General features: G+C 39.8%; 1 protein-coding gene across 1 annotated transcript in view; it reads right to left on the bottom strand.

Moving 5' to 3' along the window:
* ARAP2 (ArfGAP with RhoGAP domain, ankyrin repeat and PH domain 2) overlaps positions 1-22,764 on the bottom strand; it is a 419,396-nt gene that overhangs the window by 123,964 nt on the left and 272,668 nt on the right. The window contains exons 21-22 of the mRNA XM_089678380.1: positions 21,224-21,436; positions 4,037-4,142 (exon numbers count right to left, since the gene is read on the bottom strand). Of these exons, the coding sequence (XP_089534506.1) occupies positions 4,037-4,142; positions 21,224-21,436 (319 nt within the window). The remainder of the gene's footprint in view (positions 1-4,036; positions 4,143-21,223; positions 21,437-22,764) is intronic.

The raw sequence follows: 22,764 nt of genomic DNA, 5'->3' as shown, positions 1-22,764 counted from the left end.
GTATTTAAATCCGCCCTGCGCTGACATGAATTGCCGTTTGGCCTCTCTGTGTTCCTGATCCTGCATACTTGTGATTCTTGATTGTTGCTGACCCGGATTGTCCCTGACTGTGCTGTACTCTCCTGCTCTGACCCCTGGCTTGCCTGACCTCCCTCCTGGATGCCCCCTATTGGATCTGATCTTCTGTTGCTGACCTGGCGTGTGACCCGACCATTCTCTGACCGCTGCTTTGTACCGCACTGCTCCCACGGCTACCGACTCGGCTTGTCTGACCACGCTGCTGCTCATCCATCCATCCACCTTGCTCTGGCACATCCACCTCTTCGCATCAGGCTCTCACCCTGCAGATACCTCTAGCGGACTCCTCTACCACGGGTAGGTATACTCAGGGGCCGCGACCTGGTCTCGGTTTGCTCCAAGTCCATCCCCACCATCAGGGGCCCTGGTGAACAAGCATACCGGGACTTAGACTCCGCGCTCTGGGGAATCCTAACCGGTGGGTTGCTAGAGGTACCGCCAGGCCGTTCATTACAGGTATACTGAAGTATACTTACAACCATTTTGGAAGTGTCAAAGGCTTTTATTGACATTTACATGAAGTTTATGCAGAGTCAATATTTGCAGTGTTGACCCTTCTTTTTCAAGACCTCCACAATTCATCCTTGCATTCTGTCAATCAACTTCTGGGCCACATCCTGACTGATGGCAGCCCATTTTTGCATAATCAATGCTTGCAGTTTGTCTGAACTTGTGGGGGGGGGGGGGGGGGTTGGTGACCTGCCTCTTGAGGACTGACCAGGAGTTCTCAGTGGGATTAATGTCTGGGGAGCTTCCTGGACCCAAAATGTCGATGTTTTGTTGTTTTGTTGATCAAGCCGCTTAGTTATCACTTTTGCCTTATGGCAAGGTGCTCCATCATGCTGGAAAAGGCACTGTTCATCACCAAACTGTTCTTGGATGGTTGGGAGAAGTTGCTCTCGGGAGGATGTTTTTGTGCCATTCTTTATTCATGGCTGTGTTCTTAGGTAAAATTGTGAGTAAGCCCACTCCCTTGGCTGAAAAGCAACACCACACATGAATGGTCTGTGGATGCTTTACTGTTGGCATTACACAAGACTGATGGTAGTGCTCTCCTTTTTTTCTTCGGACAAGGTTTTTTCCAGATGCCTCAAACAATCGGAAAGGGGATTCATCGGAGAAAATGACTTTAGCCCAGTCCTCAGCAGTCCAATCCCTGTATCTTTTGCAGAATATCAGTCTGTCCCTGATGTATTTCCTAGACAGAATTGGCTTCTTTGCTGTCCTTGACACCAGGCCATCCTCCAAAAGTCGTCGCTTCACTGTGCATGCAGATGCACTCACACCTGCCTGCTGCCAATCCTGATCAAGCTCTGCACTGGTGGTGTCCTGATCATACAGCTGAATCAACTTTAGGAGATGGCCCTGACCCTTAGGCTACGTTCACACTAGCCTTGTGTGCAGGCGGCAGAGAGGCGTTTGGGAAGCGTTTTTACCGCTTCCCAAACGCCTCTGCCAACTCTGCACATTACAGCACATGGTGCTGTTCTAACAGGAGCGTTTGCGTCGCGTCAGGAGGCTTTGAAGCCTCCTATTCTCGTCTATGGTGCCGCTCCGCAAACGCCCGGCCGGCGTTTGCGGTGCGGTTGCGACGCGGTTGCGGGGCGTTTGCGGAGCGGTAACACCACTCAAATGCATTATAGGCGTTTGTGGGGCGTTATTAACGCTCGGCAAACGCCTAGCAACCGCCGCTAAACCGCGCATGCGGCGTTTGCGGAGCGTTTGCCGAGCGTTAAAAACGTTCCGCAAACACCGGACCAACGCTTGCCAAACGCTATAGGGGCGTTTGGCAAGCGTTGGCAAAACAGCCTAGTGTGAACGAGCCCTTACTGGACTTCCTTGGGTGCCCTGAACCTCCTTCATAATTGAACCTCTCTTCCTGAAGTTCTTGATGATCAGATAAATATATGATTTAGGTGCAATCTTGGTAGCAGCAATATCCTTGTCTGTGAATCCCTTTTTGTGCAAAGCAATGATGACTGCATGTGTTTCCTTGCACGTAACCATGGTTAACAGAGGAAGAACAATGATTTCAAGCACCACCCTCCTTTTAAAGCTCCTAGTCTGTTATTCTAACTCAATCAGCATGACAGAGCGATCTCAAGCCTTGTCCTTGTCAACACTGACACCTGTGTTAACGGAACAATCACTGACATAATGTCAGCTGTTCTTTTTGTGGCAGAAATGCAGTGGTGATTTTTTGGGGGATTAAGTTCATTTTGATGACAAAAAGGGACTTTGCAATTAATTGCAAGTCATCTGATCACTCTTCATAGCGCAGACTTTGTGAAAATTAATATTTGCGTCATTCTCAAAACGTTTGGCCACGGCTGTAACATCCACTGGACTTCCACCATCTAATTTCTAACTTAGTTCCTCAGATAATCATAACAGGTTGGTCTGACAAGAATGGTCTTTCATAAATCCATGCTGGTTGTTGCTTATGTTATTTTTATCTTAAATTCTATGTAGAGTCACTTACCATTCCCTCAAATACCTTATTGATGTATTCATAGTAGGCTGACTGGTCTGTGGTTTCCTATTATATACATTGATCCTTTGTTTGTAGATTGGTACCACATTTTGCTCTACGCCAATTAGTTGGTATCATTCCAAGGTATTTGAAAACTAGAAAGAATGGCTTGGCTGTAACGGAACAGAGTTCCCCAAATGACTCATGGGTGTAAGCCATCTGGACCTGGTGATTTGTATACATAAGATTACTCTAGACTCTTTTATACCTGCTTTTCAGTCAACCACAGAGGTACCTTCAATGAAACAACATTAATATTTAATATTTTAATTATGTTTAATGTTAACACTATAAAGCCTGTCTTTTTAATCTGTAAAAACTTAACAGAAGAAATGATCTACCCTTTCCCTGTCATTTGTGACCAGCTTTCCATGTTTATCTGTTATGGGGCTTATCTGTTGTTTCATAATGTTTTTGCTATTGATACATTTGAAACATTTTGGGGAATTTGTTATAGTTGCTGTAGCAATATGTTTCTATAATCTATTTTAACCACCCCGACTGCTCCCTTACATTTCCTGTTGCATTTATTATAAATCTGGAATGCTGATGGTGTCCCTTCTACTTTGTATGTTTTAAAGGCCTGTTTTCTCAGGTATTTGTTTGTTTATACTAGAATTTAATCACAAAGGTTTTAATGTTGTTTGTGTATGCTTGTTACTCAATGGAATATAATGAATAATGTGCTTGTTTAATTCATGTTTAAAGGACTCCCACTTTCCTTGTGTGTTCCTTGTTGCAAATATTTGGTCCCACAGAGTGGCATGCAGCAAGGATTTTAGATTATTTAAAAATTGGAGTTCTTGTCATACCAACATGCCTCTCTTTGCTGTAACTTATAGCAAATGTGATTACACCATGATCACTATTACCCAAGTTGTCTCTAACATGCACATCTATAACAAACTTTACTTACAACATTTGAATTATTGCTGCCAAAAGGACAAAGACATTCATGATTAAATATTTCATCTTCCAGTTTTATAAATCAACAGATGGTTGTTGCAAAGCATTATATCACCAATATAGCAACAATTATTGCCTAGGAATGATTACTGCAGGGGTCAAGGGGCTTATCATGGTTTTATAAGTGTTTTTTTGAGAGTGCAAATCTTAGCACCTACATCTACATTTAGTCCTAGTGTTATGCGTTATTTTAATCTGTCACAAACATCTTGGCAAGTTTGACAGTTAATTTCAGTCTCTGCAGTTTATAGATTTTTTTTATATCAACTTTATTTTTATTATTTTTCCTGTCTTTTGTTTAACTTGCTGACATGGTGACATTGCCAGAACATTTGGACCATGACATTTTATTCATGCAAAAATAAACTGATTGTTATAGAAACCATTAAAGGCAAACAAGTGAGTTATTTTCTTTTAGTTTAGTTTATATTATTATATAGCACAGACAAGCAGACTGACCTGTAAAGGTGTTCAATTAATGCAGCTAAGGTGGTTTTATTCATAGCTGGAAGTGTATCAATTAAGTTTTTGTACTTTAGCACTCGTTCCAGTTCATCTTGAATATCTGTCACACACAAAAAAAAAAAAAACATTAAAAGCATGCAGACTTCATAACCCACACACAATGGATTAAGGACAATCTGACACCATTCAAACTCACCCAGAAATATGCTAACTACATTGTATAACAAACCACCAGAACTTCTGAAAATGTTAAAACACATCTAAACTAAGAATGTATTCCAGTTTTGTCATCCTTGGATGTGGTGGTTATATTGTTTTTAATTTTTTAATTTTTTTTTCCTTAGATGAACTTTATATAAGTGACTACTAAAAAAGAGGTTTAAATAAATGAATAAATGTTAACTACTGAAAGTCTCCTGTCAGTGTTAAATGGTTCGTTCAATCCTCTAAATGCCACTTTTGCTGGATAGGTTGGTCTGGTTAAAAAGAGCCACTCTTGGGTCCTCTGCCGGCTATGCTGCTGGACTCTGGTACAGCGCTGGATCAAGATAGGTAAGTATTTAGGGAGGCGAGGGGGAGCTGTAACAATTGTTTACCCTAATGCATTAAGGTAAAAAAAATCCTGCCTTTTAAACCACTACAAAAACTAACATATTTACTGGCAGGATCAAGAGGCAAGAAACTATGTAACAGAAAAATAAAGACTGCTGTGTTAATACTATTGACAGATCATATGTCATATTTTTATTTCACCCTTAGTTGCACTTTAAGTGGCAACAGGATTAATTACATTTGAGTGTAACCTTTGCAGTTGTATTTAAAAATATATCTACTAATTTCTTTACACAAGTCTAATGTTTAATATTAAGTCAGTAGAAATTAAGCAACTGACAGGACCTAAGTAGCCTGCCCAAACAAATACATTAATAAAGCTGAACTCCCATAAGAAAAAAAGAGTTAAATTCTGGACACAAAACTTTTAATTAAATACATTTAAAGAATATATAGATATAGACACAATTACATAAATCCACTTTGTGAGCACCAAATGCATTGACAAGTCCAGTAAAAGTAACACTGATTTCATTGTTCTATAGCTTGTATAGTGGGGAGAGCTGTAGGAGGGACCCAGCAGGTCAACCCACTACATGGCTGCCTGCCTAAACATAAAGCTGGCCATTCATGGGTCAAATTCCGAAATAATTCTCTTTTGAAAATCTTTTCTAAGAATTTTCCTTCAAATTTCGCACCATTAGTGGGCCACAGAAACAGCCAATTTTTGTGCGACCATCGAATTTGAGTGATTGGAAATGATGGAAGAATCGTGTGAGAGATATAGTCGAAAAAGAAACAAGTGTGAGCTGTGTTCTGGAAAGAAAAGAAAATTGGCCATGAAAATTCTTTTCTTTATCAACATGTGAAATTGCAGTCTTGGTTAGTCAAATTTCAAAATCAAGGGTGGCATCATCGATTTACAAAATGTACAAAATTTCCGCTTTTCTAAAGAAAATTAATTCAGAATTTGACCCATGTATGGCCTGCATAAAGGTGGAGGAGACATTTACAAAACCAGACACCCTGCACAGGTAGAAAGAGCAGGAGTGACTGTAGCCTTTATTACAGGAAGCTCCTGCACAGAACTGACATTTACACTGGATTACAGCACAGATCTGGAAGAAATACACAAAGCACACCAAGATTCCAGTAAAATTACACATGATTGATGTACAGTATGTAGACAATACTTTCTTATCTCAGAGTTCATCTTTAAGCAAATAAACATCCCGTTATTCAAAGTTGAGACATTTAATAAAATAGCTATTCAATAGCTTACAGTAGAGCTCTCTATAGGGTATGGACATCGAACCCCTGGCCGCCGACCGCACACAGAACTGGGCTTTTTTCCGTGGGGCTGCTAATTTGCGTACCTGTCTTTCTGCTGGGAGCACGTCGCACAGCGCGCTCCTAGCAAAAAGACCAGGGTGTCACTGAGTGTGTGTAAAAAATAAACAAATAAATACATAATGATAATAATACAAAATAAACAAAAATACCTAGATCAAGGTTTGATCTAGGGCTGTGCCAAGGTTAGTGTTTGGGTCATGGTCAGCAGATATACTGCTACAGAGCAGTAGGGGTGCACAAAATCACATTTAATATATGTGATTTTGTATGTCCAGGTAGGGGGCATGAGCGAGCCACGTGGGCACTCTACCCATGCTGCCATTTGGTGATTACCCACCGGCAGCCGGTGATTACCGAGGATCTCTGACGGGGAGGAGGGCTGCTTTGTTTACTAACAGTGCTCCTCCCTGTCAGCTTGGGCACACTGTGCTGTGCACAGCCATCCAGAGCAATGTGCTTACAGTGAAGTACCAACACACCGCCCCCCCAGTAAAACACTCTCAGCACACAGCTAACCCTTTGATCACCCCTCATGTTAACCCCTTCCTGCCCAGTGTCATTAGTACAGCATCAGTGCTTTTTTTCGTTTAGCACTGATCACTGTATTGGTGTCACAAGATATGTCAGTGACACCAAGTCAGTTCCCCCCCAGTGTCAGAATGCCCCCAGCAGTCCCACAGTCCTGCTATAAGTTGCTGATCGTCACCATTATTAGTAAAAAAAATAAAATTCAGTATATATACACCGCCATTTGTAAACGCTATAACTTTCACGTAAACCAATTAATTTACACGTATTGGGATTTTTTTGTAGCAAAGACATATAGCAGAATACATTTTGGCCTAAATTTACGATGAAATTGGATTTTAAATTTTTTTTTGTGGAAATGCAATTTGTTTTACTGGAAATTACCTGGAAATGCAAAATAATATATATATATACGTGATTTTGAGCCCCTGTGCCGCCCTGTAGCAGTATTTTTGCTATAGGGCAGTCGGGAAGCAGTTAATAGCAAAAAGTAAAAAATATTGTTTTTTTTTCTCAAAATTGTCAGCCTTTTTGTTTTATAGCGCAAAAAATAAAAAACGCACAGGAGATCAAATACCACCTGAAGATAGTTCAATTCGTGGGAAAAAAAGGAAGTAAATTTCATTTGGGTGCAGGGTTGCATGACCACGCAATTGTCAGTTAAAGTAATGCAGCGCAGTAACGCAAAAAATGGTCTGGTCAGGAAGGGGGGTAAATCCTCTGGAGGGCAAGTGGTTAATTGTTAAATTAGTATCAGTGTCAGTTAGTGGCAGGATACAAAATAAGCAAATTGCACTCTATTGTTTCTGGGCTGTACTACGTATACAAACAACAACATACAGTATACACACACGTGTGGTATCTCTGCCATTGTCAGGAGAAATTATTTTGGGTTGTTCTTTGGTGGTAGATTATGGTAGTAGCAAGAAATATACAGCTAAATTTAAAAAAATGGTTTTCTTTACTATTTTGAGCCAGTTTTCCTTTGGTAATAGAAAAAAACAGGAGACATCTATTACCATTTACCACCAAAAGGAAGGCCCAATGTGTCCTGAAAGAAGACAAGGTATAATCTACCTGGATGTATAAATTAGTTGTGATGATATGTACAGTTTTGCAAACACATGTCAAAGTTGCAAAATTGTGCTTAGGCGTTAAGATTTGTTTTACCCTTAGGCACGAAGGGATTAAACTTCTTACATATACTTAACAAGCAGTAAAATTAACTAGCAGTAAATGAGCTGTAGCACTAATCCAGTAAGGGCAGCTAAGTGGTGCTTGTCCTCTGGAACTGCCTTGACCTTGCAAACACCTTGACCCTTCTGACACTCTGGGTTCAAACATAAATTTGGAAAAAGCTGTTCAGTAACCTTGTGACAAATCAAGCACAAACTAAAGGTAATGAACATGGATTTCAATAAACACTGTTGTTTTGAGTACTTCAAAGTAGTTCTGGTCAATTATATAAAAATATAAAACAGGTATCTATGAATAGGCAGATTCAAACAATAATAATGAACCTCTGGCTGATGCAATGTGGATTATAGCAGTGCTTTCTAAGGGTGCAGCACTGGCTGTAAAAGGGAGGCCTGCCAACAATGAAGCCAGGTTCTGCACAGCCACAGGTACAGTATTGGGAAGGTAGTAGTTCTGTACAGGTAGAGGAGAGGCATCCTTGGGCGGGGAATAGATATATGTATAGGGAAAAGTCAGTTCGTGTTTGAGGTTATAGCTTCTGCTGGTAATTGTTTAGGGCCCTTTAACACTTTAAGTATAGATGATGGTGATTGAGTCAGATCTGCATACAATGAGGACAAGGTAGCAAGATCTTGTTAACTGAGATATGGGATAAAGATGTTTGCTAGCAGTATCCATGTATGAAAAAGAATATAGTAAATGCTCGGCTGACTTCCCTCTGATCAATGCAGAATCAGATCAGAATACTTTATTAATCCCAATGGAAAATTATTAAAATACAGCCAGATTCAATGAAGACAACAAGAACTCAACAAGGAACAGAACAAGACACAATGACACAATAAAATTACCAATAAAAACAATAAAACTAGATTAAAATTATACTCTAATAAACCATCTACACTTTTAAAATACAACTAGAATAAGTAACACAGATTAAAAATAACAGAAAATCAAATTACCAAAATGCAAATAGTACATTGCTTTCTCTAGCATTGCCCAAAATCATAATTTACCTAATACCCACATACTATGAAACCTACAGGAAGATACAGAGCATAAACCAGATTAAATCCTTACATCCAGCACTCATAGAGAAGAATTATATAATTTGATGGCCACAGGCAAAAAATGATTTCCTGTGATGCTCTGTGGTGCACCGTGGTTGTAACAATCAGTCACTGATGGTACTCTGCAGACTGACCATTGTATTATGGAGTGGGTGGAAGCAGTTGTCCAAGATTGAATGTACCTTGAACAATAATCTCCTCCGTAACACTGTTGTTAAAGACTTCAACTGCAATCCAACAACATCACTGGCCTTACGAATCAGTTTGTTGAGTCTGTTGGTGTCGGCCACCCAAAGCCTGCTTCACCAGCATGCCGCTGCATACAGGAGAACACTGGCCACCACAAACTCCTAAAATATATTCAGCATTGTCTGGCAAATGTTAAAAGACCTCAGCCTCCTCCAAAAATAGAGGCATCTCTTGCCCTTCCAAAAGAGCACTTCAGTAACTCGCTCCAGTCCAGCTTATTATCAATGTGCACCCCCAGATACTTGTAGATACAGATAATTATCCTCACACCATGTGACAAAGTTCTCCACCACAGACCTATGCTCTGTCTCTTCCCCATCACTGATACATGCCACTACCACAGAGTCATCAGAAAACATGAAGATGGGCAAGACTCTGTCTGGTAACTGAAACCAGTGGTATAGACAGTAAAAGGAAAGGGAAAGAGAACTGTTCCCTGTGGAACCCCAATATTGCTACTCACTCTATCCAACACAAAGTCTTGCAAATGCACATACTGCTGTTTTCCTGTTAGGTAGTCTACAATCCATGACAGAAAGGAAACATCAACCTCTATCGCTGCTAGATTCTTGCCTAAGATATTCGCTGATTGACGATAGGACTCCAGTGCAAGGAAGTGGAATGAGCAGGCTTTGGATCAACAGTAGGATAACGTGATACTTAAATGCACAGCGGACTGCAGTAGCATTGGTGGGAAGTCTCAGGGGGTGATCAATGCACATGACTCTATGCCTTCGGCCACTAAGAACAGTTAAGTAGCTGGGTGTCTGGCACTAGGATGCACAGTGTGAATGAACCTCTGGAGATGGTACAGATCAATCTGTGGAGTGACGTTTGTGTGAGGCTGGATCGTTGTGTCTCAGTGCAGCTGTGAGCAGAACAACGGCTCCTGACTGACCTCTCAGATATCCTCTGTAAAAAGCGAGCCTGCCAGTTACAAGCAAATGTAAAGACTATCCATGAATCCCCTGTTGTTTCAGATGGCTGGGAGTTGTAGTTTCAAAGTTTATTCAAGATTCAGTAAATGTTAGCTGCTGGACCACAAGTCTCAAAATTCTCTGCTTCAAGACAGGAAGAGCGATCTCCCTATAAAAGCAGGAGATGATCTATTGACCTAGTCCATGAACATAAAGCAGGAACATAAACAATCTATAGTTCTTTTTTCTATTGCATCATGTGACATCATCCAAATGAAACTAACAAACCAAATGCATTCATTAGTTTTATTATAACTTTTTTTCCTGATTGCCATTCATTTCTGTGTCCATTTGGAGATTCGGATGCATCTGAAAGAGGAATCAAAACAAAGTGAATCGCACATGTCTAGCCAGCATCTGGCTACTGAGCTTTAGAACAAGTCCTCACTGACCTTTATAGCTGAAGGCACTGTGGCAATTAGTTTTCATATTCCACAGGAGATGCAATGAAGTCATACCAGTTCTCAGATCTCTGCACTACTCCACACCTGCTTTGTATTTACATTAGGGATTAGAAGGTTGGCTGACTGTCAAGTCATGGCTGGAAGGGGGCAACAAAATAAACTGAACTATTGAGATGTAAGTGAAAGCACTTTTTGCCATAATCTTTGATGTTGAATTATTTAATGATCCTACAACTACGGAAGCAGGTATAGGGCTACATATCACAAATATGTAAATATCCAAATGTCCATAGCCTGGTCTCAGTTCTACTTCAAAATTGAACTCTACTTGCATTTGAAAGAAAGCACTGGAACTCCCCTCCTTTTTTTTAAAAAAAAAAGGTCAGAAAAGACAACTCCATACTACAGAATTGCCTCCTGTGTCCTCCTCTGCAGCAAGCCACCATTCCTCTTCATGGCTGAATGACAGTCAGTGTCATTCAAGCCACTTCTTATAATCCCAGGCTGTCAGTGACATACCTCCTAAAGGGAGTCACATCATGCAGACTGGGATCACAGTACTCCTGCACCAGGTGATGCTCACACATAATTACAGTATGTGGGTGCCACCATGTCCAGGACGGAAGACTGCCACCATCAAAAGAGAACAGGAAGAAACCATGGCATCAATATTCTGTATTGTTATGTGCATCATTTGAGCTAAATACTGTTAGCCTAAGAATAACTGAAGTATAACTGAATAACCAAAGTACGAATGTGAGAGCTCAGGCAATCATTGTCTATTGGCTAGCTTGAGTTATATACCCCATTATTAGCGCATATTTTTAACACAGCCTTTGTGAATATCAACATTCATTTTTAATTTAAGTAAATTGTATTCGTTTAATTCCAAATTAAAATTCGGACAAAATTTTCCCTATTCAGAGATTCGGATGTATGCACATTTCTGAATTATAACAGTAAAGAAATTAAATGAATAAAAAAAACTAAACAAAATTGTGTCCAAAATAATGAATTATCCAAATTCCAATAGAATTTAAATCAAATTCAAAACAAGTTTGAAAACTAAATAGAATTTGAAAACACATTTGAAATATAAATATAATGTGGACTATTGCTGATTTCCTTTAAAGACTGTATGTATTAGTGTTAGAATATAGACATCTTTTGAAATTCGAATTTCAAAAAGAATAGAATAAAACAGAACAGAATAGAATAGAACATAAAAGAACAGAATAGAAAAAAGAATAGAATATAATAAAATCGAATAGAAAATAAAGTAATAAAATAGAAAAGAATAGAATATAAAATAACAGAATAGAAAAGAACAGAATAGAATAAAATAGAACACATTAGAATAGAATAGGAGGAATATACCCGTCTCCAAAATTTGAATTACAAAAATAATAGAATAGAATAAAATAGAAAATAAAGGAATAGAAAAGAAAAGAATAGAATAGAAAATAAAGCAATAGAAAATAATAGAAAAAAAATAAAATTTTGAATATAATAGAATAGAATTGAATGAACATAGCCATCTTCCGAAATTCGAATTTAGAATAGAATAAAATAGAAAGAATATAGCTGTCTTTCTAAATTTGTATTTAAAAATTAAATTTTTGAATAGAATGCAATAGAATAAAATGGAGTAGAATAGAATAGAAAAAAAGAATAGTCTAGGAGAAAGTAGAAAGAATATATCCGTCTTCCGAAATTCGAATTTTGAATAGAAAAGAACCAGCTGTTCTTCAAAATGGATCAACTGGACCACTGGAAAAATTTGAATCCGATTAAAAAAGAAATTTAACTAAGCTGATTTATCTACAAATGCAACAAAACAAAATTAGTAAATTAACGAATCGATCCAAAACAAAGCAAATGTTTTCGCACATGTCTACCTGGGAGCTTGAAGGTTCCAAAGAGTACTGGGCATGGCACAATCTTCAATCGAGTGTCCAGTCTTTCTTAATTGCTGGCAGCCTGTGTGAGTGCATAGGTGTGCAGAGGAGATGAGCTTGATGAGAGTTACTGCAGGTGGACGTGAAGACAGTCCACTGTTCAGGAGACCTTGTTGTTTCTGTTAGACTGAATCCTTGGTGAGAAGGACTTCTTGCTCAAGGGATTTGGAACGCTGGGATGGCTACATGGGCCTGGGAGACCAAGAGAGGGTCTGGGAGGCTGGAAAAGCTGAGGTAGCTAGCAAGTCTGGGGAGGCTTGAGGAAATCAGAAGTCTTTGAGAGAGTGAGAAAACCCGGGGGGGGGGGGGGTCTGGAGAATCATATTTGATGGACAGTAGTGGGCCCATGCAGCAAGATACCACAATCAAGATAAGCGAGCCTAAGAGCCAGATGTATTTTTCATTAGTTGTGTTTGCTAAAGAAGAACCCCTGCGGGGAAAACCTGCTGTTGTGAGAACTTTCTATTCCTTTTCCTTTTAATAAAAACGGTCTGCAATACCCTTCAAGTGGTTGTAAAGGCTCAAGGTTTTTTACCTTCATGTATTCTATGCATGAAGGTAAAATACCTTCTGTGTGCAGCGGCCCCCTCGGCCTCCCCCTCCAATCCTTACCTGGGCCCACTCTAATCCACTGACATTCTCAACAGCCTCTGCTGTCAGGGGACTTTTGCTCCATATTGGCTGAGATTGCAGAGGAAGCCCATCGGCTGTCAATCACAGCCAGTGAGCCAATGAGGAGAGAACGGAAGGGTGGGGCCAAGCCACGGCTTTAGGTGTCTTATGGACACATAGAGCAGCGGTTTGGGGATGAGATTGCAGAGGTGCCCCCAGGGAGAGTGGCTTTCACTGGGCGCACTGTTAGAGGGGGAGGAGCCAGGAGCATCACTAGGTACCGGAAAAGAAAAGGACCGGGACTGGTCTGTGCAAAATCACTGCACAGAGCACACAAGTATAGACATGTTTGTTATTTAAAAAAAAAAAACAAAGCTATTGTGTCACTTTAAACTGCCATGTTGATTGCCATGAACTCACTGCAAAAATGTATCTACCACTGAGCTAACATCCCCCATATCACAACACACATAAACTGTATATATTGTATACAGTATTTTATATAGTTTACATCTTCTCTGTTGTCAACAGCAAGGTAAAGAAATGCTACTTTTTCCAAAAACTGAACTTTTTCTCTTTTGAGATGACCTTCCTAGACAGACCAAGCCACAGCTATGTGACATTATAACTGTTTGTTGAAGTTTATAATAATTGTTATAAATCATGTGTTGTTAACTAAAGCCTCACACACATATCTGCAGAGAAATTTCCATAAATCAGATGGACACAAGCTAATGCTGGATGTTGTATATTTACTCTGACAAGCATCAAACTTGGATTTCTAATAACTTTTACTTTTGAAAAAAAACTACCATTTACTTAAAACTTTTCCTCATTACTTATTAATCTTGCTGCTAAAAACGGATGAATGGTTAATTAAAAGAAGGAAAAAGGGAAACTAATGAGCGTGAAGGCTGGTAGGGCCACAAATCTCCCGTGAATCGAGATTTAAGTACCAGTGTAGTCATTAATAGCTGATTTTATTAAAACTGGTTCTAGCTGAATGCAGTAATAAGCCTTTATATGTGTGGGTGAAAAGTTAACTGATGAAAAAAAGACCACCCTAATCATATCATGTATGCATATGTTACAAAATCAAAGGTTTCATCACTCTCTGCCCCCGAAGGAGCTTACACTCCAATGTCCTCACTAGAGTAATGCATGTACACAAACTGAGGCCAATTTAAGTGAAGGGTAATTAATATTTATATATATATATATATTTTTTTTTAGATAGATATAAATTGGATGATCCACACATTAGTGGATAGATAGATAGATAGATAGATAGATAGATAGATAGATAGACAGGTACTCATATAGTGTTTTGAATTTACTCAGTGATAGAAATACAAATTTACCATGTAAAACGCTTCCATATATGTATTTAAAGCCACATTTCCATCAAAAAGTGAAGTACTGCTCATTATTTCCCTACCCCAGCCTAAAACTGTTGAAGGGATTTTTTTATGGGGGGGGGGGGGCAGAAAATACATTTTTTATGATACCTGCTCCTATATTCACAATCCCTACCTAAGTGAGGGTAATGTTGTTCATCCTGCTCCTCTCCCAGCCTGCATCCTTCCGGAACATGTCACATGTCCCAGAAGGATGCAGGACCAGACTCCCTGCACCGTGTGATTCTGCACATGTGCAGGCAGCTGTTATTCATGAGGAAGTCACAGCCAGTTCCCAAATCCAATATCGTGGTTGTTGGAAGACAGTGCTGGAAGCCACAGATTGGTCAGCATTTGTAGCTCTGACTCCTAATTTTTAAAAACTTAGGGAAGTTCCTCTTTAACCACTTGGTAACTGCACTATACCCAAATGACGGCTACAGCACGGTTACCCAGTTTTGGGAGAGCGTCATATGATATCCTCCAAGAACACGCCCTCCCGCGTGCCCTCAGGGGCATGCATCTGTCAATCTCCATGATCGCTGTGTCCTACAGACACAGCTGATCACGTGATGAAGTAAAAAGCCAATGACAGCGGCCTTTTACCACGTGATCAGTTGTGTCCAATGGCACAGCAGATCACGGAGTAATTACAGTTGCCAGTTATCGGCAGCACTTTCCTCACGCTGTCACAGGGTGAGGAAAGTACTGCCCATAACCAGCAACTGTCACAGAGCAGATCCGCACTGATCATAAGGTTATCCACCCTTCAGTCTATTATGAATGCTACTGCTAGACTCATACACCTTACCAACCGATCAGTGATGGCTGCCCCTCTCTGCCAATCCCTTCATTGGCTTCACAACGTATAAAATTCAAAATACTAACCACAGCATACAAAGCCATCCACAACACTGCCCCTAGCTGCATCAAAAACCTCATCCGCAGATATTGTCCAAATCACCCCCTCCGCTCCACCCAAGACATCTTGCTCACTAGCTCCCTCATCACCTCCTCCCACGCTCGCCTCCAGGACTTCTCCAGAGCCTCTCCCATCCTCTGGAACTCTCTATCACAGTATGTCTTGTCAGCCCTCACCCTTCAGGGTGTCCATCAGTGCCCAGCAGTGCCACCCATCACTGCCCAGCAGTGCCACCCATCAGTGCCCATCAGTAGTGCCACCCATCAGTGCTGCCCAGCAGTTGGGCCATCAGTGCCTATCAGTGCCGCCCATCCGTGCCACCAGTCAGTGCCATAATTCAGTGCTGCCCATCAGTGCCACCTATCAGTGCCGATCAGTGCCACCTATCAGTGCCCTTAATTGCTGCATATCAGTGCAGCATCATCAGTGCCTCCTCATCAATGCCCACCAGTGCCACCTCATCAGTGCCACCTCAGCAGTGCAGCCTATTAGTGCCCATCAGTGCTGCCTATCCGTGCCCCCTCATCAGTACCCATCAGTGCTGCTTATCACTGCCCTTCAGTGCTGCCTATCAGTGCATCCTCATCAATGCACATCAGTGAAGGAGAAAGATTACCTGTATGGAAAATTTTATTATAGAAACAAAGAAAAAAACTTTTTTTTTCAAATTTTTTGCTTTTTTTTGTTTATAGTGAAAAAATATAAAACCCAGTGGTGATTCATTACCAACAATAAAAATCTGTCACTATGATAGCCAATCAGGCAGTCACTTGATCGGAAACCTCACCCCCACCTCTTGGCATCATAAACCTCTTAAAGGATCATGAGGAGCCAAGGTTAAGGGTTTAAGGTAGCCTGAAAATCATAAGTAATGGAAGGGTTTAATTTTTTTTAAAATGATAGAGCTGAGTGTTGTACATGTCTGTAAGGATTCCGCTTGTGGTATGATTATCAAAGTAAAATTAAACCTTTATTTTATTTTTTTTAAATTAAAATAACAAACATGGTATACTTACCATAGTCTGTGCAATGGCTTTGCAGAGAGCGCCCCGATATTCCTCTTCTGGGGTCCCCCAACTGTTCTCCAGGCTCCTCCTCTTTGTGGAAAGCCACTTTCAATGGGGGTGCCCATGCGAGTTCACTCCTGAGCTGCCCTGTCTGCGTTTTTTGCCCCCTTGCTCCCTTGGCACAGCATTTGATTGACAGAAGTGGGAGCCAATGGCTCCCACTGCTATCAATCTGCACCATGACAAGGGAGACAGTGGAAAGGGCCACTGCTCTTGTGCACATCGCTGGATCAGATCGGGCTCAGGTAAGAACAAGGGCGAGGCTGAGGGGATCCTACAGCACAGACTTTTTTTACCTTAATGCATAGGACCAGGGGAGGACTAACAACTCATGGGGCCCCAGGGCAATTGGGGATCCTGTGTCCTTGCCCGCACTCAAAACATACCAAAAAAAGCCTATAAAAGGTACCAGGGGCATTTTATGGGGCCCCCTACTGACGCCAGGCCCTCGGGCAGTGCCCGAGTGCTCGAATGGTCAGTTCGCCCCTGCATAGGACACAGAAAATCATAAAAAGCTTATGGAGGTAGCTTAAGTTTCACTTTAAACTGCAATACTGGGCACTTTTACCTCCTTTCTGTCCAGGTCAATTTTCAGCTTTCAGCGCTGTCACACTTTGCATTGTGCAGTACCCATTTTTATCATTTTTTTCACACAAATAGAGCTTTTCTTTTGGTTGTATCTAATCACCACTGTGTTTTTTTTATTTTTTGCTAAATAAATTAAAAAAGACAAAAAATTTTAAAAGAATCGCACTTCTTCCTTTCTGTAAAAACATTTTACAAAGAAATAATCTTTCTTTGTAAATTTAGGCTAAGCTGTATTCTGCTACTTTTCTTTGGTGAAAATAACCTAAATCAGTGTATATTAGTTAGTCATAGTAGTAAAGTCAGAGACACTATGGTATATATATCTGAAAAATATCGATCAATTCTGATGTACTCATTTCATTTCTTGAGGCCCTAAAATACAAGGATTTTTTCAGCATACTGTGATCAGAGCAATATAATGTTACCATAGTAACATTGTACTATTCTGGGGAAGTGATCTGGATTTTTTTTTTTACACATTATGATTGCATATACCAGTGAATTTCACTTTTATAAGCAACCATTTTTTTACTGAATGAAATTTATTCATTCAGTTTTTACTATTGTGGTTAGCTGTGATTGGACACAGCTAATCACATGGTACAGATGGACTGTGATTGGCCCTGTCTGTACCATGTGATCACTGCAACCAGTCACAGAGATCACACAAACGTACACAATGGATGGCATGAATGAAAGCCATCCATTGTGTACAGTTGTCATGTAATCTGCTGTGATTGGTCACAGCGATCACATGGTACCATCAGCATACACTGACCAGATCTTGCCAAAGCATGGCCCCTGGGGTGTGTACGAAGTGATATCTGTAAGGACTTCATATGACGTCCAACCGAAATGGTGAATATCTTGCCCAGCAGTCATTTGACTATAGGTTGGGCGGGAACTGGTTAATAGATTTGTTAAGTTAAAAGTTAGACTGGATAGAGATAAATACTAATGTTACTGACATTACTCATACTTAGGTTTATATAACACAATAGCAGTTGTGATGTTTCTCTTCACTAACACAGTGAACTTTTGTACACACTCTAATTAACATCAAAAAAGAGCTGAGTTAAAATTTGATCCTAACAAGTACAAGTCTAGGGCTATATTCAGCTCTCCATAATTGATTAATATGTGACAACATGATACATAAGGTTTAAGCTGGAATCTCAAATAACAAAGAGGTGTAAAAGCAAGAATGCTGCTTAGATTGTAAAAAGTGTTTGGGTCCTTGGCTAAGCACTAAAATTGCTACGTATGAATATTATGTCTTAACACACACTTTTTCCTTTCAAAAGGAATCATATATAACATTAAAATTGTACAATTTACTGTCTAGCTGAAAATCTGGACAATTTCTTTGCCATTAAAAGATCAGTTTAGGACACTGATTCCTGGAGTGTGACTGGATCTGACATTAGTCAGTCACAGAGGCTGAAGCTTATAATTATTGAAGCAGAATTATAACCCTATTATCAGTTTGTAGTTGTCTGAACTTGTCATCCACATCAAGTCAGCAGCTGAGAGATCCTTATCAGACTTGATCAAGAGTGACAATCCTTAAGTACCTTATGGGTTTAGTTGGTACACTTCTATAACTGGTCTTCCTTTCTGCCCCTTAAAACATATGTCAAGGCAAGTTAAAAAAAACACATTCACTGCATCTCTGCAATACATGCATATTTCCCAATGTTTTTTTATAAGCCTGACAATGATGTCTAGTCGGGCTTATTCAACTGGCCACCCAGAGAGATTGTAGTCTCAGGGAACAGAAAAAGGAAAAAATGTGAGTCTCCTTACCTCTTTTCGAGGCAACAAAGACTTCAATATTCCCACTACCTGCCAATGATCCTTGGTAGGCACTAGCAACTGCAAATATTTTACAAGCAAATATTTTACATTACTGTGGTAATGATGCCACAGGGAACAATAAAAGTTGTGTATTGTTAATTGAAAAAAAGTAAAAGAAAAAAATAATTCTGGGCTATGCTCTACATGGGAAGTTGCAAATGTGTGTATGTTTATTAGAAGGTGCTAACATTAAGGCCTTAACATTTAAAAAGCACCTTCGCCCTTGTCTTATCAACTCTTTTGACTATATATGTACAACATAGGTACGTCTTTGTCAGCATTACTGTTGTTTCCTTTTGCTCATTTCAATGCCAGCAAACACCCTTTGGGATGAAAACAAAGTATTTTCACATTTATTCCTCCAGTGCCAATCAGAGCTGATATTTAAAAAAAAACTTCATGGAGGTCAGTTTTTCAGAATACATCCCCCTCTGCCCCACATGACAATTTCTAGTTTTCCTGGTCAGCCATCAGTCCTTGAACATTTCAACCTGGTTGGTTTTAAGAGTACCCTGTCATGATAGAGTCCTGCATTTAATCCCTGTCCAGCTAACTATGCTTTGAAGTCCCTCAGCAAGGTATTTTTTCTGGATCAGTTTTCTGAAGATTGCAGCCAGTTCAGAGACTTTTGTAGTGTACTCCTCCACTTTGCTGTACCCCATACCTTTGCTGATGTATACCCCCAAGTGGGCATTGCAGTCTTCCTGCTTTAGGAGGAGCCTTAAACCTGGGCTTTTTGTCTCAAGTAACAGGAAAGTGAGATGTTTTACAGCATCTACTCCCTGTATGAGGCACTGGCCAAACTTTGCAATGACACTTGCGGAGCAGCCACCCCAGTGTCCACTCTAGGAAACCTTAGGACGAAGATCCATTGACCAGTATACCCCAGTATACACTCGATAGAAGGATGCTGCCCCTAAGCACCAGTTCAGCCCAGGACTCTTGGAACAGGTAACAGATAAACTAGATCCTAAATTAGAATCCTAAGCATAATGAATGAGCTTACTCAACTGGCCATCCAGATCAATTGTAATCACAGAGACTGGAAACAGGAAAAAAAATGGGAACCCCGTTACCTCTGCTTGAGGCAACAAAGACTTCAGAATTCCTGCTACCTACCAAATCCTAAATCAATGCAGCTTAGTCTGGCCTGACCAGCTTTGACCACTGGAGAGTGGATGTTGTGCTGACAAGCCAAATACTGTCTCTACTGTAGGAATCTGGGTCATTTTCAATATGAATTGTCTTCTTAAAACCAACTGGTCATAAAGTGACCATCGCCTGTGAACTTATCCTGTCCTATTTGGCTTACCCATTCATATTTTATTACCCTTGTCTGTGTGAAGAGTCAACAAATCAGCTGAAGTTCAAGTTATTACAGACTCAGGTGCATTAGCCTGCTTTTTAGATGTGCTCCATCCAGGCTAAACTCAGTGTCAGTAGTATGTGCTGCGCATGTTAGAAAAACAGGACTGAACATCTCAACATCAATGGGACTTTACAAAGACTCACACCATGCCTACTTATCACTTGAGTGTGAGCTGTGATGGGACAATTAGTTCCTGTACCACTCATGAACATCAAGTTGATAACATCTGCATCCTTTTATTGTTTCATGTATAAAATTTATGTTTCTCATTACCAGATCATATTTTCTGAAGTAGAGGCCAGAGTGCTTTGAAAGCTTACACCACAGTTTATATAGTTAGCCAATAAATAGTGTAATCCTAAGCCCAAACTTTCAGAGAAATATTTTTTTCATTTTGCAGATGTGCACATGATTGTAGTTTTGCATGTACATATTAGACAAATATAGAGCATAGCCCAGAATTATTTTTTTCTTTTACTTTTTTTTAATTGCTAGTGAAGAGCCATAACCTGCAGCAGAAACAGAGCAGATTAGGGTGTAGATCTATACTGGATAGTCAATAAGGGGTTATGTTATTATAGGCATATTGAACCATACCACAGCATATCCCCTCACTGGAATGGCCCATAGCCAGCCCTAAGGCTGGTCTAATGTGCCTGTAGGCAGGTTCAGCCTGGAACATTTTAGCAGTTTCTGAATTTGTGTTCTATTTAGGACAGCAAAAAATAAGAAAAGTGTACTGGCTCAGCAAAATGCAAATAGATGGCAATATAACAGTTCAGATGTTTAAAAACATAACAAGAGGAAATGGAGGCGCCTAATGTAACAGTTGTATCTGATGACATATGTTGCTTACATTATCAGCTCTCAGTAAAAAGGTAGGTTCAAGGTACTATATGCATTGGCAGCAGGATGCCTCATTCTAATTTTATAACATAGGAAGTTTGCTCTAATAGCATTGTGTCTGCAGTCTCAGGGGAGTTTAAGCAAAAATCTTTCACTTAAATAAACATCTTTTACTTAGTAGATGCATTCGTTCAAATGAATAATGAAACAGCTATTTCTGGAACAGTGTCATTACCTAGGGCAGAGATCCAATATGGATAAAGTTCTTTTGTCAGAAGTGCATCGTCTATTTCATATAAAAAATATTTCAGCACGTCCGTCACATCTTCCAGTTGATGTTTTCCGACTTTTAGTTTAATGCTCCGTGCGTCCTTTTTAAAATCTTCTAACAACTCCCTTACTTTCAGCGGGTTCCCGCTCTTCAGATACAGAGATTTGCTTCCCAAACCTTAATATAAGGAGACATCAAAATAAACATGTCTAACTGAATTATCATAATGTATGCTAAAATAATGTATACTTTGAAATATGAAAGGTCTGTCTTGTAAGCTATACCACGCACAAATAATACTAAAGTATGTTTGACAAAAAGAAACAATTTAGGTTCATAAATTATTACTTCTTACTCAACACAGACAGCAAAAAATAAAAACATGTTTCTATACAGAGCTTTGTAGACATGCAAGTATACACAATCGTGGCTGGAAGTCAAATAAATTCTACCTTTGAAAACAAAAATATAGAAGCTACCCTTCCTGACTGGTTTTAAAATACTGCAGACTTCAGTTCTGTTATCAAGATCCTGGCTTTATTATCTATTAAATGTATCAAACCCCACAAAGAAACATGTAATACATTGCAGCTTACCATACCTTAGATGTGCTGGCAGCATTAGTTTTCTTTTTTTTTTTCACAATCTCTTTTTCTTTTATTTTTAGCTGGTGATCCTGCCAGCAGCATACTTTCTGTTCCAGGGTAAAAACCTGCACTTACTGTACTGTATCTACTGACACCCTATGACTGAACTGCAGAACAACTCCCTCTTTCCTCTTCTCCATAACTTGGGGAAGGGTTTTCCACATCGATACCTGCAAACAATGTGACTGATATGCGTGCAATAAGGGCAGCGTATACAGTGAGTTATTAGCTCACATGATTTCTGGCAGATTTAACAGGTATTTTCTTGCTTTTATTAAATAGCAATTTGGGCAGCAGAGTGGTTAGAACTTCTATCTAGTAGCAATAGAGTCACCAGTTCATATCCCAACCATGGCACTACCTGCCTGGAGTTATCCCTGTATGGGTTTCCTCCCACATTCCAAAGACACGCTGATAGGTTAATTAGCTCCTGTCTAAATTAGCCCTAGTATGTGTGTGTATGAATGTAAGTTAGGGACTTTAGATGGTAAGCTTCTTGAGGGCAGGGACTGATGTGAGTGTCCAATAAAAAGGTAATTTAATTGTGCTATATTAGTAACTGTAATAATAATTTAACAAAATGCTTTCAATGGTATATTTAAATAACTAAAAGTGAGAAAATACTGTAATTTCACTGTTAGGATACACATACACAGCTACTGAAAAAGTGCATATGATATTCAGAATTTCCTATCTGCATGTTGTGTCCAAGTCCGTAACCTAGTAGGTGGTAAAGCCGTCAGAATGGTAGTCCCTGAACCTGTACCTCTGAAAGCATGTCAGCGATAGCAGCTATCATATTTCTATCATCACCCGTGCACATTCACAGTTTGTGATTTTGAATAGCTGTGATTCTGC

Source organism: Staurois parvus, unplaced genomic scaffold (genome assembly GCF_062004578.1).
Source record: "Staurois parvus isolate SC_StPar_1 unplaced genomic scaffold, SC_StPar_1.0 ptg000204l, whole genome shotgun sequence".
Lineage (NCBI taxonomy): Eukaryota > Metazoa > Chordata > Amphibia > Anura > Ranidae > Staurois > Staurois parvus.
The sequence above is the reverse complement of the archived record's forward strand: the minus strand, read 5'-3'. Positions and strand labels throughout refer to the sequence as shown.